We start from the raw sequence: 19,283 nt of genomic DNA, 5'->3' as shown, positions 1-19,283 counted from the left end.
CATTATCCAGGAGACAGATTTGAGATGTTCTGAGCACCGATGTCAAAAGATGTTGCCGGTATCTCTTCACACCATGTTTATAAACGTGATCCTGTTCTAGAGTTAAAAGTACATTTTCTAACAAGGACATTGTATAGTTTAAAATACTATTTTTAAGAAACAAATTTTCTGAAACATATAATTATTACCAGATGTGATCATTAAAATTCTAAGAAATTTGTAAAGTACAATTAGTTTTTCACTTTTGCTCTTTGTTCAGATTTTGCATTTCACTTGGCTTGGGACAATAAAAATGGACTAATTTGTTTCATTTTTCATTATATTGATTTCTGTTCTAACCTTCTGCATTTCGTATGTGAGTAATATTATATATCAATATTGGGGTAACTGGGAAAATAGTTTCTATTAGAATTGAAAGAACCACAGAAATATATATTTTCACTTCACACTTCTTATAAACTTTAACAACCTCAAATAACTTGCAAAATTAGTCTGACTTTTTCTTTTTTTCTCTGCTTCCACACAAACACAAAAGGACAAGCCAAAATAATTTGAAGGATACTTTATTGTCCAGTAATGTTCTGTTTTCTCTTCTTGAGAATGATTTTCTGTATTTTTCAACTAATACGCAGCATCTTATAATCTCAGCATGTGATTTAATTACCTGTCCCAGGCATAATCTGTTACTTTTCAGCACGAAACATTTATTTCACTGTTTCAAGAGTAGATCTTGGGAAACAGATCTGCCTTACAGCTTTTTCCATTATGGGATGGAAGTAATAACATGTGGATTTGGAACATACACTTTATTTTTAGTGTTTCAGGAGAGAAATAGTCCACTACCTGTTCTACAAATCCAAAGCAAAGTAATATTCATCCACTTCAAGAACATTTCACTAAACTGCTGGATAATCTAAAGCTGCCTCAGTACCAGAGGACTGGAGAGTTGCTAGTGTGACTCACATATTTAAAAAGGGGGCTCTAGGGGGACACAGGGAACTATAAGCCAGCAAGCCTAACTTCTGTTCCTGGAAAACTGGTAGAAACTATAATAATAAAAACGAATTGTTCAGCACATGGATGAACATGACTTGCTGGGGAAGAATCAACATGGCTTTGTCTCGCCAATCTATTAGAATTCCTTGAGGTTGTCAATAAGCAGGTGGATTGGGGCCATCCAATTTGACACGGTATATTTGGACTTCCAAATATCCTTTGACAAAGTCCCCCATCAGAGGCTTTTAACTAAGGTAGTCATGGGATTATAGGAAAAGTTTGCTCATGGATCAGAAATTGACTTAAAATAGAAAGCAAAAACTAAATATAAAAACCAGTCAGTCTTCAGGATGGCAAGTAGTAAACAGCAGGGTCCCCCAGGGATCCGTGTTGGCATCAGTGCTGTTTAACATATTCATAAATAATCTGGAAAAGGGGGCGAGTAGCGAGGTGGCAAAATTTGCAGATGACAAGATTATTCAAAGAGGTAAAGCCCAAGCTACGAGGAACTACAGAAGGATCTGACACTACTGAGCCTACAGGCAACTAAACAGCAGATGGAATTCAAGGTATAACGTGTAAAGTGATGCACATGGGCAAAAATAACCCAAACTATACCTACACTATGATGGGCTCTACATTAGCTGTTACTACACAGGAAAGAGACCTGGGAATCATTGTGGACAGTTCACTAAAAACCATCAACTCAGTGCTCAGCAGCCATCAAATGGCAAACAAAATGTTAGGGATTATTAAGAAGGGAACTGTAAACAACACTGAAAGTATCATCATGCCTCTTTATAAATCCATGGTGCATCCACACTTTGAATACTGTACCAGTTGTGGTCCCAACACCTCAAAAAGGATAGAAAAGAACTAGAGAAGGCACAGAGAAGGGCAACAAGGATGATCAGTGGTACAGAGGGAATTCCATATGAGGAGAGACTAAGACTAAGCCTATTCAGTTTAGAAAAGGGATGCTTGAAGGGTGATGTAAGGGTTTACACATTACTAAACAGTAAAGAGAAAGTAAATAGGGATTTCACAATACAAGAACTAGGGGTCACAAAATGAAACTAGTAGGTAGTAAGTTTAAAACTAATAAAACAAAGTTATTTTTCACACAGCGTGTAATTAAAGTCTAGTTTTCCTAGACTTCAGGAAGGCTTTTGATACTGTCTCTCACCCCATTCTCGTTAGGAAGCTGGGGGACTGTAGCGTAGACACCCATACAGTCCAATGGGTCACCAACTGGTTAGAGAGTCGCACCCAGAGGGTGGTAGTGGATGGGTCCTTCTCGACCTGGAAGGACATGGGAAGTGGGGTCCCACAGGGCTCGGTCCTTGGGCCCGCCACTGTTCAATATCTTCATCAGTGATTTGGATGAGGGGGTGCAAAGCACCCTGTTCAAGTTTGCTGATGACACTAAGATGTGGGGGGATGTGGGCACAATAGAGGGGAGCAACAGGCTACAGTTGGACCTAGATAGGTTACAAGGATGGGCGGAGGAGAACAGGATGGGGTTTAACACAGACAAGTGTAAGGTGATGCACCTGGGGAGGAACAATCGGCACCATACATACAGGCTGGGGAACTCCCCTCTTGTCAGCACGGAGGTGGAAAAGGATCTGGGAGTCATTATTGACTCCAAGATGAACATGAGTCGGCAATGTGGGGAGGCGGCTAGGAAGGCCAACTGCACCTTGTCGTGCATCCACAGATGCATCTCAAGCAGGTCCAAGGAGGTGATCCTCCCCCTCTATGCGGCACTGGTCAGGCCGCAGCTGGAGTACTGCGTCCAGTTCTGGGCGCCGCACTTTAAGAGGGATGTGGACAGCATCGAGAGGGTCCAGAGGAGGGCCACTCGTATGATCAAGGGACAGCAGGGTAGGTCCTATGAGGAAAGGTTGCGGGACCTGAACCTGTTCAGCCTTCAAAAGAGAAGGCTGAGGGGGGATCTTGTGGCCTGTTATAAACTGGTTAGGGGGGATCAGCAGGCGCTGGGGGAGTCCCTGTTCCCCCGAGCGCCGCAAGGAGTGACCAGGAACAATGGTCACAAGCTGGCGGAGGGAAGGTTTAAGTTGGACATCAGGAGGCGCTACTTCACGGTCAGGGCGGCTAGGGTCTGGAACCAGCTTCCAAGTGAGGTGGTGCAGGCTCCCACCCTGGGGGTTTTTAAGAGGAGGTTGGATGACCACCTTACTGGGGTCATTTGACCCCAGTGCTCTTCCTGCCATGGCAGGGGGTCGGACTAGATGATCTGCTCAGGTCCCTTCCGACCCTAGAAACTATAAAGTCTGAATTCATTGCCACCAGATGTGGAAGCTGACGGTTTAGCAAGATTCAAAAAAGGGATTGGTCAAATTCTTGGAAGAAAGGAGCATCACTGATACTCATGCTATTGAGCATGGGAATTAGGGGTACAGCCTTTGAATCGGAACTTCCTAGACCTTAAATGCTGGAGGCTGCAAGTGAGCAGAACAAGGGAACAAACCCTGGTCAGACGCAGTTCACTCTCCCTTCCAGCATCTACTGTCTGCCACTGTGTGACACAGGCCTATTTGCTACTTTCAAGGGATCATGGGCCTAGGCCCACCAAGAAAAACTATAAGCCTCCCTTAAAAAAGAAGGCCTCTGTGAAAGTAACAAATAATTTCTTGGGACAAATTAAAAAGAAAAACAGGGAAGGGAGCAAGGGCACAGGTTCAAAATAAGAGGTCCAGAAGGAGATGCTGAGCAGAGCACACAGGTCAGTGTCCACTGCCCCTTGGATGAGTTGAGGGAGCCGGTAGACACCAACCAGTGAAACTGCTTAGAGGTGTGAACAGAAGAGTGACTGGAAGTCAGCCCCACATTTGCCCAGGTTCCCCCCGGCCAGAGCCTCCTTCCTGGTCTTATGGATAGCCAGCCTGGCCAGAGCCAGGAAAAGATTAACTAGGAGGTCCCAGGGCTTGATGGGGCCACAGATGAGGAGTGCATAACAAAAAGGTGTGGGGAGATATGCAGCCAGAATCTCAGCAGAAGGTGCTGGAGGAGCGCACTCAAGGTAGGAGTGGGCCAGGGTCTTCCCCTGTTGGCAAAAGGAGCAGTGGTTGGGGGTGTCTGTAAAGTGCACCACATACACTACCGCGGCAATAGCTGCATGCAGGAGCCACCAGCTGAGGTCCCTGGTGGCTCGTGGAATCAGGGTGGGATACAGACTTGTCCACCAGGGACGCTTGCCCCTGGCCCTTGCCTAGAGTGTCCGGCCATTTGTTATCCAGGCAGGACACAAAGACTGGATGTGAAGCACAAGTATGTAGAGCCGCCTGCAGGGGCAGTGGCCCCACAACTAGCTCTGGAGGGCTGGGGATACTGGGGAACGGGGACTGTCTTTGCACACAGCTTGGTTGATATAGGTGAAAGCAGTGGGTGGCAGGGCAGCCTTTACCTCCTGGAGTAAGTGGCAGAGAGCACACAGCGTGGGCAGCTCCATGTGCCAGGCCAGCAGAGAGAGATGTACTCACTCCTGCTTGACATAGTCCAGGAGGTCTCTGATATAAGTGATGTTGGCCAGGACCATCCTCCAGGGCATCGAAGGCACCACCGACACCAGCCCCACCAGCTGGGGATTTGTCAGCAGAGGCTCAGCGAGGCCTGGTAACCAGAGGTGGAGACCAGCCTCCAGGCCCTGAGGAGGTCCTGGTAGAAAGCTGGCAGCTCCTCCAGGTCTTGCTTGGGAAGACCTCCCAGGTAGAAGAGCTGCTGATCATATCACAACCCCCAGAGGCAGCTGAGAAAGATCAGGCACCACACTGCCTGGCTAACTGGCACTGTACACAAGCCTCTGCAGCGCCTGAAGGCAGAAAGTGTAGCCCTAGCTGCTGGGCTGAGCAACTGGTCTTGCAGAGCTGGGAGAAGGCTAAGTGGGCAGGGTGCCTGCTAATGAGGCACTGATTGTTTCTGTCGGTGGTGCTAATTTGGCTTTGTTTGCAGACCCTTTACCATTCCCACCCCGCTGTGGAGGAGGAGCCCTGGTTGGGTTTGGGTGGCCCTGTGGTCCTCTCCTGGGGAGACTGTCCAGGGGTGAGGTTTCCCCCATCTCACTGGCTGTCCCCTGGTTGGGAGCCTCCAACTTGGTAGCCCCCTCAGGGAGCTCTTGCCCTGCCATGGGAGGCTAGGTGGGAAGGAGTCGAGTGAGGTGCAGGAGGGGGAGCTGTGCGCTCATCCCATCCCCACGCGTAGGGAGTCCAGGGTGCCTCGTCTGGCTCCACTGGGTGGGGGGGCTGCATGTGTGAGAGAGAGATGGGCTGGGGGACACGCACAAAAAGACAAACAAGAACACACATGGGGGGCGGGGGAAGCATGTTGCTGGTTTACTCAGCCACACACAAAACACTCGGCGAACAGGAATGCAGCACAAGACTCGCCATAGGAGGGTAAACACAGGGGTGCTGCTGGAGCAGCTAGCAGGAACGTCGGTGATGCTGCTGGTGGAGGGGCCCCACTGGTGTTGTGGGGCTTCAAATTATGTCCCTGTGGCAGCAGGTGCTGGTGGTAAGTGAGGCAGGGGGCTTTCCTTCCCCACAAGAGGGGAGGGGGGCTGTAGGTCCAGGTGAGGTGGTGGTGGTGGTGGTGGTAAGGACAGCAGGAACCTGCAGCAGCTCAGGCTCCTGCTCCTCCCTGGCCCAGCAGCTCCAGCAGCAGCTGGGGGAAGGGGTGGTGCCGCCTGGTGGACACAGACCTATTTGTTATGCCATAGGGAAGTGTGGGCCTAGGCCCAAGTAAAACTATAAACCTTCCTTAAAATGCAGGCCACTGAGGACATAATTAATTCCTTGGGGAAAATAAAAGAAAAACAGGGAAAGGTGTGGGGGTCATAGATGTATAACAAGGGCAGTAAGGTGGGACACTGAGCACAGCACACGGACAGTGCCCAGGATACTGGGCAGTAGGGCTGTGCGAAGCTTCAGTCATTGATTTGATTTGGCAGAGATTTGGCCCGATTAGGCGGCTGAATCTCCGAATCCGAATCAAAGTAGGAGACCCTTTAATCTCTCCGAATCGATTTGATGATTCAGACGTAGACACAGCTTTAAATATTTTCCCCCCAAGACCTCTAGGTAGCAGGCGGCTCGTGAATGCTGAGATGCTGGGGCAGATGGAGTGTCCCATGGGAGCGTGGGGGGGTGGTCCCCAGTGCGCTCAGCAGCAGATCTGGAAGTGGACCAGAAGCACTTCCGGTCTACTTCCAGAACTGCTGGGGAGCGTATGGGGACCCGCCCCCATGGTGACTAGTACCTACTGAGTCTGGGGGAGAACCCAGGGTCCCCCCCCATGGCTGATCGCTGATCCGGGGGGGGAGGGGGGGAGCACAGGGGAGGTACCCTGTGTGCTTGGCAGTGGACCCGGAAGTGGACTGGAAGTACTTCTGGTCCACTTCCAGGTTTGCCACCCAGCACGCAGGGGCCTGTCCTGCACTCCTGTGGGATGCTCCATCCATCCCACCATTTCAGCATTCACGAGCCACGCCTGGTACAAGGTATGTAGAAAAAAAACATATAAAGCTGTGTCTACAGCAGAATTGCTGATTCTCTGAATCAGCATCGAATCTTCAGATTCGGCCAAATCGAATTGGGACAGTGATCCGAATCGAATCATTGTTCCCACTTTGGGCCAAATCCAAATCCGAACTGAATACGGCCCATTCTGCACACCCCTACTGGGCTGGATGGACTTATGGTCTGACCCATAAACGTCAATTCTTATGTTCTTATATCAGTTGGATGCATTTATGAGCGTAACCTGAGGCAGCAACCTGATTCTCAACCAGGGTCCCCGGGCAGACGGGGAGGTTCTTTGAAGGGTGCCTCAAGGTCCGAAAAGGAAGGCAGATAAGGCGCACCAAAGGTTCAGTCCCTATCTAGCCATTGCTCCACCCCCACTGCCTGGCTCCTCTACAAGGAGGTAAGAACAATAGTAAAGAAGTCAGCTTCTCAAATGGGGTGCAGCTCAATTCACAAACGTTATGGAGAGGTGCCTGGAATCCAAAAAGGTTGAGAACCACTGGCTTAAGTGAATGAAATGGAACATCCCATCAACATAACCATTGGACAAGCACCCTGATAAGACTTCCTCCAGAGGCTAAACCTTGTAGCTTCCTATGCAGAGACACGTGCTAGATTTCTAAGTAACCAGAAGACCAGCATGACCTCTTTCCAGTGACAAATGTGTGTCCCCTAGTGATAAGTGCCTTTCCTGACTCTTCACAGCTGCAAACCCTCCAGACCCCCTCTCAATTCACTGAAAAGTGCCTGACCTTCTTCCCAGCTGTCTAACCCTCCTGACTTCTCTCTTTCCTTCAAGCTACCAGACCTTCCAGCACCACAATATGAATACTGATGCCTTCTTTAATATTACTGCTGCTTGCTGACTTGGAATCAGCTGCTTTAAGACTCTGATTTTAAAACATGAGACCATTCTTTCCTACCCAGCTCACTCCTGGAGTTCGCAGCTGGTGGAAAGGTCCACTGGTGACATAAAAAACAGGAAGGTAAGAGGGTGGGGGTCCTCTTGGATAAGGTAAAATATCCCAAAACAAAGAAGGAATACAGAAAAATGACTATTCGCGAATAAAAAACAATAAAACATAGAAACACAAGTTGAGGGCTATCAACTTAATAGACCAGGTCGGAGTTAAGATTGGCAAGAATAAGTTATCAAGGTGATTACATATTTGGAATGATCCTGAAATATATTAGAGCCAGAAATTCTAATGGAAGCTTTCTAGAGGTAAAGAGTTCATGAACAGTGTTTCAATGCCGTAATTCTTTAAACTTTAAATACTGTGCTGAGCTAAGAGCATGGACATATCTGCTACTCTTCTATACCTGCCTGACAAGGGCAGCAGTAAGAATAACTGGCATCTTATTTCAAGTTTAACATGTACACTCAGGAATCATCAATGGGGTAAGAATTATTTTGTCTTTACAAATGGAGAAATAGAGTCATCATGATGAAGTGACTTGCTCTAAGCTACTGACAGAACTGGTGACAAGAAACAGTACTGTTATGCCAGAGTTGGGGCCTCCTGACTTAAAACTCAGAACACAGGACAGTGGATCTACAGCATCTGTATTCACAGCCCAACCAAAAGGGAAACAACTAAACAAACAAACCAGAGGCTGCAAAAGGACTGTCCTGCTCCAGATCAGAGGAGAGAGATGCTCATTTATTCTTCCTAGTAAGTTAAACTCAGTTTCAGGATATTGTGCAAGTTCCCTTCCCTCCACTTTAATAGGAAAACACTGTTGCTTGGTACCCATGTTGCGTCTACAAGAAATCTTTGCTGATAGCACTAGCATTCATGAGTGGAGATTTTATAATGCTGAAAGCACTTTGGTACTGGTAAAGAGATGATCAACATGAGGGAACTGGACTGCAGAAATTTTGATCACTATTTAGCCAGTATACCTAGATTGCCAGTAAAAGTGAGTAGAGAAACAGGTATTAGTAAATGAAGTTGTAAGATGTACAAAAGATAAATAGATACCTGTGTGATAAAGATATCACCTGTACTTTAAGGGACTATGCAAAATAATAGTGGGCAAGGCAGGAATTTCACTTAAATCATCAACTATTTACCAAGCATGAATAATATACACAGAACAATGGCTATGCAAAACAGACTGAAGAACAGGTCTGGAAAAGAAACAGAAATGACAAAATGATTTCTAGTGAGGATGTCAATGCTGCATAAAGAACTAAGTTTAATACTGATTTTGTACTTCATTTTAAGGTCCCAATAAGGTACTATGGACAGTGATTTTCCTGGCTGTATTCATCTTAGAAAGGTTGCCAGGGAGGTTTTCATGGTCCAAATGTCAGAGAAATGGCACAGAATTAGATCATACACATAACAGACAGACTATAACAGCTGGCCTTGTAAGAAGCCAACTGATATCCTAGTGCTTGAAATCAACACAGCTAAGGCCAGCTACTTCGGAGCTGCAACCTCACTACATAGCAATGATATGGAAACAACCACTTCTCCTGTTAGAATAATATTTTAACATTAAAACAAGAGGTTGATTCTGGTGTGCTACCAATCCAGCTTAAAGAAACTACTCTTAAACATATTCCTGTCTGACTCATACCAATAAAACACAACCCCCTCAACCAAATTTAAAGCGACAAAAAACAAGTATTCTGATTTAAACTAAATAAGGAACTTCTGTCTTATGACTCAGCTGTAGAAAAGGTCAAGCGATACCACTTCTCCATATTTCTTGCTATAAAGTCACATTCATTAACGGCATTTCAAACCATAAATAACTTCGTTAACCAGAATGCTTGCACTCAATTACAGAAGTAAGTGCAAAGAGTTATTACCCTTGTAGATAAAAGAATCCAAATCTGGGATGGTGTCTCAAGGTCACAGTCTCAGATGACCATGCACATGAGCATATGGTGCTAATCATTAAAGTTGTCAATAGATTAATCTGTACTACCTGGTAGAGAACTCCTATGACAGCTGTGCTCCTTCAAACTACAGATCTATAAACATTAAAGGAAAGAATAATGAGAAGTGGGATTAGGGCTTTTCCATGCCCTGTGTCTTTTCAATATATTTCCTCAAGAGATCAGACTGACTATGGATCTCAGTGGATCCAGGTGCAAAGTACCACACCTGTCTTCACTATATATAGGTCACAACAGTAATTAAAACAGGATTGAAAACCACCTAACAACTTTGTTATTGGATGAATGGGGACATTTACTCAATCCAATATCAACTACTGTTTACCTGTTAGCCTCTGGTACTGAGATATCACCAAAATGAGTACAGTGCAGAGGTTTCACTTGTCGTTCCTAATGTACCGACAAAAATCTCTACAACAGTAAACCATATAGTTGTGTTCAGAATGTTTTACACATCTTCCCAAAAAGATAATAAAGATCAATCATCCCCATTACAAATGCTTTATTTTTAAGAAGGAAGTTTTCATGTAACGTTTTAATGATCTCAATACAGTAGATCTTCAGTTTTAAATCACTGGATAATATGCAATTATCTCAAGCTGGATTCTGATTTTAAAAAAAAGGCTTTAATTAGCTCCTCATATTATGCTGCTATAATCCTTTCTTCAATTCCCATGAGCATTACTATTGCTAAGCAGCATGAGGTTAGGAATGATGGATGATACCCAGAAAGGAAGACAAACAAAAGGGAAATTCAAAATCCCCCGAGATCACCCGCAGCTGTATCGGCAAATGAAGATTTCCACATTAGGTCACAAGGAGACCCTTATAGAAACATGTACTCAAAAAGGCATTCAAGTCTTTAATATACTATATAGATGATGCCCTTCACAAAGGATAAAAAACAAGAAAAGTAAAATAAAAATTAATCTTTCCTTGATGTTCCCAGGAAAACAGCAACACTGGTTTCCAGCTTACCAAAAATTTAAAAAAAAGGACAGACATCACAGTCTGATGTAATACTGATGCTCATTAAGAAAAGCTCCCAAACAGTCCAAGCAAAGTTACTACAGAAGTCGTGTATGATACAAGTGTTCAAAACACTCACTTGTATACCCTTCCCTAATGCATGTGGCAACCATCCAGTTCCAACCCAGCTCTGACCATCAATAATGCAACTAAATAAGGGCAAGATTCACCAAGAGAAAATGCTGATGCAGTTGGGTGACATTAATTTGTTTTTTTTTCCATGTGAATTAGTCCATGCTTTTGACACATAAATCATTAAAAAGGCAGATTTACCCAAGGGCATTAGACCAGTTAGGTGGAAAGACACATGCAGAAAATGTAGAGGGCATGCTGATATTATTTTTGACCATCTACAGGTACCATCTGTGTTCAAAACTTATTCAATGGAAGTTTCACAATGCTTTCTTGATTACCTGAGCAACGCTAGAAGCTCACAAACACAATGTACAGAAGAACGTAAGGTTATATTTTGATATCAACATCATTTCTTGCAAATACTTAAATGAAACCTGACAAAGGTGTGCTTGGCCCTTTTTTGGTTTATTTTTTAAGAGATAAGAGTGTGTGTGTGTAGGTTATCTATATCTCTCTTTATATAGATATCTATACGTGCACACACACTAATGTACCACAAAGAGAAGTCTTGAAAGCTTTTTATTTCAAGTTTTGTTTTACTTAACTTTTACAATTAGAAATCAAGCACATAAAATCTTGCCTTCCATGGCGTTGCTGGAAAAAGCCTTGTGGGGGGGGAAAAAATGCACTGGGGAATTGGAGTTGGTGCTTTTTCAGACCTCGGGCAAAGGGGCAAAGTTGGACATTGTACAAATGCATCCGTTTTTACCAACTGTTTGTCAGGGGTTTGAGTTGAAAAAAGTGCTAACAAAAGAAACCAGTCAAAACAAACGTAAGGAAAGGTATTTTGTGCCTGCAAGCTTGTCAAAAAATCTCTCTCGACTATGCAGTTGTTTCAGTGAAAGATATAAAAGATATCACCTGCAAAAATCTTTGCCTCACATCCTTTTTGGCACACCAAAGGAAAGTATAGTCCCTTGTTCTAGGCTTTCATATCCTTAGTAGTTTCACCAAGAATTAACAAATAGACAAGATATTACCACTGAATTCTAACAGAAACAATTACATTATTTTTTCCCCCAATCATTACAAAGAAGCAACAAAAGGGGTTGAATCCATGTTTCCCCTCGTTTGTCTTAAGGAACAAATAAAGGATGACCATCAATAATATGCTCCATTCAGCTAATAACAATTTAACATGTTACAAAACATAAGCTCAAGGGCAGTAACCAACAGACTGGAAGGGGGGTGCGGGGGTGCAAGGGAGCAGAACAGAATATCACACTAGCACATCTGAACTTCCTGAAGGAAATAACTGTTAGCTAGTAGCCATCCTCCTGGGAACCTATAAGGTGGTCAGACTGCAACACTGTAGATCTGTCTTTCAACCCTTGTCTAATTACCGTTAGAGAACAGTACATTGATTAATAATGAAAATAGAGCCGTTCACCCTCCCCTCCCATTTGAAACTCCTCCAAGTTTTAAGTGACTTTATAGAATGCATTTATATTTTCTATTTTCTTTAATATTTTTTAAAATACTTTAAAAATATTTACAAAAACAGAACAGTGACTACTATATGTTAGAGGAACGTTATATAGGGTTACTGTATTTCCAGTTCCAAAAAAGACGACACCTGTCGGGGGGGACACCTCACTCCCAAAGCATAGCTCCCTGGCACTGCTAATGTCCCTCACTGCCAACTGGCAGCCCCCCAACCCTGCTGCTGCCCCTCACTCCTGACCCACAGTCCCCCTCACCTCCCCAGGCCATGCTGTTGCCCCTCACTCCTGACCCGCAGCCCCCTGTCTTAGCTGTTGCCCCTCACTCCTGACCTGCAACCCCTTGGCATTGCCAGTGCCCCACACTTCTAGCCTGCAAGCCCCCTGTCCCTCCCGGCACCTCACTACCAAGCCACAGCACCCCCAGCCAGACTGGACCAGAGTGCGGCGACTCAGATTTGTACAGAAGGCACTGGAGTGAGTCCAGCCCAGCACATACAGGAAGGAATAGGAGGGGAGGCCTGCGGCACGCCCCACCCTGGGCTGGGGCTCCCACACCACGCCAGGCAGTCTGGCCATGCTCCCCCTCCACAGAGGTAGCGTCTCCTGGCTGCTCTGCCCCTGCAAGCACAGACACCAGACCCTGTGCTGCTGGCCCTGCCATGGAGCCTCCCACTGCCAACGGGCCCCCTCCACCTCCTTCCCCTGCTGGAAGGGCAGGCACCCCCACCCTGCTCCCACTGCCCTGCGGCAGCCCCAGTCCCTGCTCCCCACACACTTACCTGCAACTAGCTGCTGAGCCTGGTCCCACCCACCTGCCTGGCTGCATGCCGGCCAAGCGTGCGCATGCACACAGATGCATATGATGCCCCTGCCTCCAGTCGCCCTCCTCCTGCTCCCACCAGCAAAGCAGAGCAAAATCCCAGACATTTGTTCAAATTAAAAAAAACACCACCTGGACGGAGATTGGAGGGCCCAAAAAGAGGACATGTCTGGGAAAACTCAGACGTATGGTAACCCTAATATTATAGAAAAACCAGCCATTGCACATTTTAATGTAAAACAGCATAAAAACCCCCTCAGGAAGTTTACGTGTTCCCTAAATGCTTGCACATAAGAAACAATAGTCCTGTGACTGCACAGAATGTCTCCAATTTTACTTAAGAAGGAGGTTTTACCTTCATATTTGGTTTCAATGGAAGCATTTTATCTTTATACATTCAACACTTATTGTTTTCTTCACAGGAAAACAGGCTGAAAATGAGGAAGAAACCCGCTTACAGTGAGATATTCTAGGTTGTGAAATCATTTCTCAGAGAAAATGGTGAAAACCTCATTATTGGGGACATTTAGCCTAAACTGAGCAATTTATAAGAAAAAAGTCCTGTCCTGGAACAGCCAGGTGTAAACAGGATGACCGTAGGTCCTTCCTTTCCATTTCAGACTGCTGAACTCTCAAACATATAGCACCTGAGAGATCATCGTAGAAAACTCCACATCACAAATGTTATTAATCCAAAACATGGTATAAATGGCTTCCATCAGTTAACTGTATCACTGGTTAAACCACATGTGTGGGCAGAGTTTGGTATCTAACAGCAGGAACCCAGCTGTTTTATATTTGGGCTTCCTCCTGCACTGTACTCATCTTCATAAAACCTTTAAACAATTCCTTTACATGAGCACTCTTCACTCATATTTGCCTAGTTTGCTTTTAAGAAAAGGAAGGGTTGAGAATCTCCATATTTAGCAAACTTTGAAAAATAAATGCATAATGTGGTCTCTTCTCAAACTACAAATAAGAAAAGCAGATATAGAACAAATGAGCATAGAAAAAATATGCCAAAAATAAAGCAGCCAGGGTATGTAGATCACATTACAAATGAAAGGCTTCTGTTTTACAGCCATTGTCACATGTCAAACTGATAATCTGAACTTTGGCAAAAAATACAGAGCCAATGATCTCTTAGATCAGATATAGTTTCCTAGCCTAATATATTTTGCTAAATATATTTTGCACTTTTCAAACCTACCATAGCAACAAGGAAGGAAGAAATTGATTCTTAAAAAATTACTGCTCCTGGATGACACAACACAGTCCTCTAGGCAGTAGAAATGTAACATGACTGGTTGCAAACGCATTCATTGTACCTTTTGAAATCAGCTGCTTACCTGAGCTTGCACATCCCTGCTGTAGGGAATCCTGCAACGATGTTACGGAGTGGAGGACTAGACGAGAGAAAAGTAAAATCAAGGAACAATACAGGAGACCACCAATGACCTAAAACAACTACTATAAAACATTAAATAGGCTAAACAATTAGCCAAATGCTAACCTCAGTTTACAGCCATGTAAGTCGGCAGTGTTATATAGGTGTAACTGAAGGCAAAATGTGGTCTGGTATTACTCTAATCCATCACTACATACTATGCACCTTAAAGCAACTCTGAAAAAGCAATGGTAAAAACCAGAATCACAACTCATCATTTCCCTTTTTAACCTTACTTCTTTTTTATTGGTTAAAAAAATTAATTGCTCAGAGAACTTCAGAAATAGTCTCTTCAGTAATAAGCCCTATTAAAATGCAACTCAATTCAACTTTTCCATGGCTTTTCAGTGTTTTATCCAAAGTCACTTGAATTGTACCCTGTATTTTTGTAAAAACACTATCATCTTAATGCTAAAATTCACTGAGTTCCACTTACAGACTGAGAAGAATCTAATCCCTCTGACGTAAAATCCCAGATAGTCCCTTAACAAAAGGTTTTGAAGTCAAGGAGAAGTGGACAGCTCTACTTACACAAATGGCAGAGTGAACACAGGAAAAAACAATCTTGCTTTGTACAACTTTACAAAGAATTCCTCCTCCTCAACTCAAACAACAGGGTGGAATTTTAATTACCTTGTCCTTGTTGTTGCCCTTGTGCAGGGAGGACGCACTGTCCCAGCTCACCATTCAGCCAGAGCTGCATGCGAATAAATGGTTCTCGGCCTTTTTGCGTCAATTTACTCCATGGCTTTGGCCTAGATAGCATGTCGCTGACACTCCCTTGAGATAAGCCTAATACCTGGAGCGATACAACCACGAACAGTATATTAACATATTTGGTTTAGGTGTGTGTAGCTTTTGCAATACATTTATTTCTTGTATAATGCACATGTCAGTTATATATTAATCTTAAAAGAATGTACACAAATAGAATCAAAATGCACAACATATTTACTCAAATCTAAGATTACTCTGAATACAAGATGACCACTCAATAAACAGATTCTATAAATGGAAAATTTATGAAATCTGTTATATTTTTCTGTGCATAGAATCTAACTATTGGAGGGTTGCTGCAGGGGGGGCAGACAGTGTGTGTGTGGGGGGGAGGAGGACGTGGGGGGTAGAGATCAAGCAGCTTGCCCCTTGCTTGTGCCTGCCCCCCTGCAGGCTTGCCTCCCCTTCCCCCTTCATCTGTGTTCCCCCTTCTACCCCTCCCCGCCAGCCTCATCCTTCCCCTCCGTCCCACAGCTCCTCCTCTCCCATTTCACCATACAGCCTCTGCTTCCCTACTTTCCCCCAGCCTCTGCTTCCCCACTTTCCCCAACCCCTTACTGTTCTGTTTTGCAAGGGTCCATTCCCGCTCTAGCTTGAGGCACTGAGTGTGGGCTCAGCTGGGGCCATGCTCAGTGCCCTGGGCTGCAGCATGGGCAAAGCTTGCTGGGGTAGAGCCCAGATAAGGGGGCAGAAAGAGGGGCGAGTGGAAAAGCAGAGACTGTGGGGGGGGGTGAGGTGGGAGAAAGAGAGGCTGCAGGGGAGAAGTGGCAGAGTGCAGGCAACAGCTGTGGCTATGGCCCTGACTCCAGGTAAGGGCTGAAGACCAAGACACAGCAGCGCCCCCAAACAATTCCAAGATGAAGGGCTCACCTCCCCTGTTAGAATGGACAAAATGCCTCATCTTAGAATCAAGTAAATATGGTATTATATAATACAAAATATGTACTTTGTAATTCAACTGAAATGCTTTTCTCCATCAAACATAAGTTTAGGAGCATGTGTTCTTTCTGCAAGAGGTCACTGGGAACACCAAAAGGATGCTACAGAGCTGCATGCTTCAGTATTTTGTGCAATTTAAAGTCACCAATTCTAGCAAGAGAAATCCAGAGACCCAGTCTTAAGCTGGTAAGTTTTTAGGAAATGGTTTTCATGGTTTAAAAAAAATTTTACAAAGATATTTGGAACCTTTTTAGGTTTACTATCACAGTCTGTTAATCAGTCTTTACATTTCAACTAATGTAACATTTCAGACTATGGAATTAGCATCCACTCTTTAATAAAAGGTGCCAAGGAATCTTTATCAACTCCCTTCCCCCCCTCCACCCAAATTAAATTTTAGATAGTACCTAGAGTCACATTTTCATGCTGGGAGGTTAGCTCAATACTGAACCAGATAGATTAATGGCACTTGCTAAATCACCAACACGTTATCCTACAGCCTGCTAGGTGCTTCTTGGTAATTTCCATCCAAATAATGGCCCGTTCTAATCCTACTCATCTGTTTACATGTACAGGGATCAGAATCCAAAGCACTGTGGCTTCAGAATGCCAAATAATACAATGTATATCTGCCTCATCAGAAAAGTACTAAAGTACGCAGGGGGGCTGGACACATACTGGATGAATAGTGACTGTACTCAAAATTCTTATCTAAATTTAGGATCATAAAGCAGAAGGATTTTTTTAAATCCTTTATATGGGGACAAGGATAGCTACCAAATAGTCCATGAGTTCATTGCACTAAATATTGTACCTTAATATGTCAGCCAACTTAAAATGATTATGGCTCAGGAGAAATTAGCTTTGTGTTGTTACCATTGAAGACATCTTTTTGTACAAAAGCAACAAGCTAGACAATCTCTGCAATTTCAGAGTTTGACAACTCATACTTTTCATTTATAAATCCATATTTTTGAATACCGAATATGCAAAATGTTGCTGTCTAATATACTATTCCTGTACATATTCCTAATTCTGTGCATTCAAAAACAACTGAAAAACAGAGCATTGCATGTTTAAAATGTCAGTATAATGAAGAAAAATCACTTCTTTACCTTTTCCCCAAAGATCCTTTGGCAGATGCCATTCTTTGCTAGCTTTTCTTTGACCTGACGAGTTAGCTCTATTGTATCCACTTCCTGGTACATGTAAATCTCATACTGCTCGGGCGTCAGTGGAGGAACTGAGGGTTTGGATGGCTTTGACAAAGGTACAATAGGTGAAGAAGGGAGGGGGCTGTTTTGTGGTGTCTCGCTGCGACTTACTCCAGTCATGCTCAATTCAGAGCTCTGAGAGTATGGAGATTCAGCGTTTGGCCACTCTTTCCAGTATTCTGAAGAGGATGGTCCTTGGAGCTGACTACGGTCTGGCCTAGCCTGGTTGCTGACCTTTTCTTTTCCACTGCTGACTTCCTCAGCTTTTGTATCTTCAGGAAGAGCTGCATTTCTTCTGTCATGCTGAACAGTATTCCACCAATGGTCCTTCCAAACACCACCGCGTCCCAATTCATTTTTAACGTGCCTCAGCATACCTTGTGCAGGATCAGTTACTCCATGAAGCTCTAAAACTGGTGTCTCTGGGGGCTCCTTTTTTAGCCCAGAGAGGTTCTGCAATGCAGAGATACTAGAATCCGTAACAGATGAATGTTTCTTCAGAGACATGGCCAGTGAAGGGTAACTGGAAACTGAAGACATTGCAGGTGTAGATACCAGTTTAGGGGACAAAATGGAAATGTCAGCTTGAGACAAAGGCGGTGTTTTTAAGGCAGGTTCGAGGGCAGCCTGCTGTGCCTCCATTTCACGTCGGGCTTGCTGCAGAATGGACCGAATGGCATCATCAGAATTCCCACTGCTAGTTGCAGAAGGTGGCTGAGCCGGCTCAGCTATGAAAATCAAACCAAAAATGGAATCAACATAAGAAAGTATATTCTTCTCAGTTCAATGACACTGTAAACGTTTCCTGAAAAGCTGCAAGAGGACCAAGGGGCTGCAATACATTCCTATATATTTAAAACTTGATTTTCAATGACTGAACAAAGCAACATTTTCAAAACTACTTATTAGAAAGCATGTACACAGGTGTGAACAGACATCCCAAATACAGGCATACCTCGGAGATATTGCGGGTTCGGTTCCAGACCACCGCAATAAAGCGAATATCGCAATAAAGTGAGTCACACGAATTTTTTGGTTTCCCAGTGCATATAAAAGTTATGTTTACACTATACTGTAGTCTATTAAGTGTGCAATAGCATTATGTCTAAAAAAACAATGTACATACCTTAATTAAAAAATACTTTATTGCTAAAAAATGCTAACCATCATCATGGCACCAATGGAAAAATGGCACCGATAGACTTGCTCGACGCAGGGTTGCCACAAACCTCCAATTTGTCAAAAACGCAATATCTGCGACGCGCAATAAAGCGAAGCGCAATAAAACGAGGTATGCCTGTATATTAAGGTGTGATGAACATTTGTAGATATCTAGCTCCACTGAACAATTTTAAGGTCTCAGTAACGGGTACTCTCTCTCCCACAAACAAATTATATCAAACAGAAGTAAAACCCAGGGCATCTGGGTATATCAATAATGCTTTATTTCAGAGAGAGTGCAGAGTTTTGGTATCATACACAACGTTAAACATTTTCAAAGACTTTCACAAAAGACTTTGTTTTTATTTTGCCAAATTACTTGGTATGGTTCTGACTCTCTTTTTCTTATTATGTACTCCAGAATTAAATAGCTCTAAAAGCACTAATTTTTTAAAATTCTATAATTAAAAAAAAATCCTAACACAAATGGTTTGGCCATAACCCTTTCCATTGCCATGCGATATCTTAGTCCTACTCCTTCAGATACTGCAATCACCCTAGTTTAATTTCAAAACTAAATATCTTAAGTATTAAAGGAACATCTATTTCTTTAAAAAAAGGAAATTTAATGCATTGCTCTTTCCAGTCAGTTAGTTCCTTAAGCAGAACTCAGAAGTTGTAAAGAGCTGTGAATTCAGGGAAAATTGCACCACAGCATCAAGAAATGCCTTTTGCATGGTTACAATCATTTTCTAAAGCTTTTTAAAACAACAGAAGATTAAAAGCTACCTCAGTCCAACCTCAACCCGCTAAACGTTGGAAAGTGCATTTCATAGTAACCTTCTCTCATGAGCAAGGCA

General features: G+C 43.8%; 1 protein-coding gene across 9 annotated transcripts in view; it reads right to left on the bottom strand.

Moving 5' to 3' along the window:
• The window catches only part of CUX1 (cut like homeobox 1), a 549,359-nt gene that overhangs the window by 103,489 nt on the left and 426,587 nt on the right, over positions 1-19,283 (bottom strand). For 7 of the 9 annotated variants that reach the window (XM_019511454.1, XM_019511458.1, XM_019511453.1 and 4 more), the window contains 3 exons: positions 17,164-17,990; positions 14,966-15,131; positions 14,235-14,291 (listed from right to left, as the gene is read on the bottom strand). The exons of the other annotated variants lie outside the window; for them this stretch is intronic. In XM_019511454.1, coding sequence (XP_019366999.1) covers positions 14,235-14,291; positions 14,966-15,131; positions 17,164-17,990 — 1,050 coding nt within the window. The remainder of the gene's footprint in view (positions 1-14,234; positions 14,292-14,965; positions 15,132-17,163; positions 17,991-19,283) is intronic. 9 annotated transcript variants of the gene reach the window in all.

The sequence above is a fragment of the Gavialis gangeticus genome, unplaced genomic scaffold (genome assembly GCF_001723915.1).
Source record: "Gavialis gangeticus isolate Ggan-Ray unplaced genomic scaffold, GavGan_comp1, whole genome shotgun sequence".
NCBI lineage: Eukaryota > Metazoa > Chordata > Crocodylia > Gavialidae > Gavialis > Gavialis gangeticus.
The sequence above is the reverse complement of the archived record's forward strand: the minus strand, read 5'-3'. Positions and strand labels throughout refer to the sequence as shown.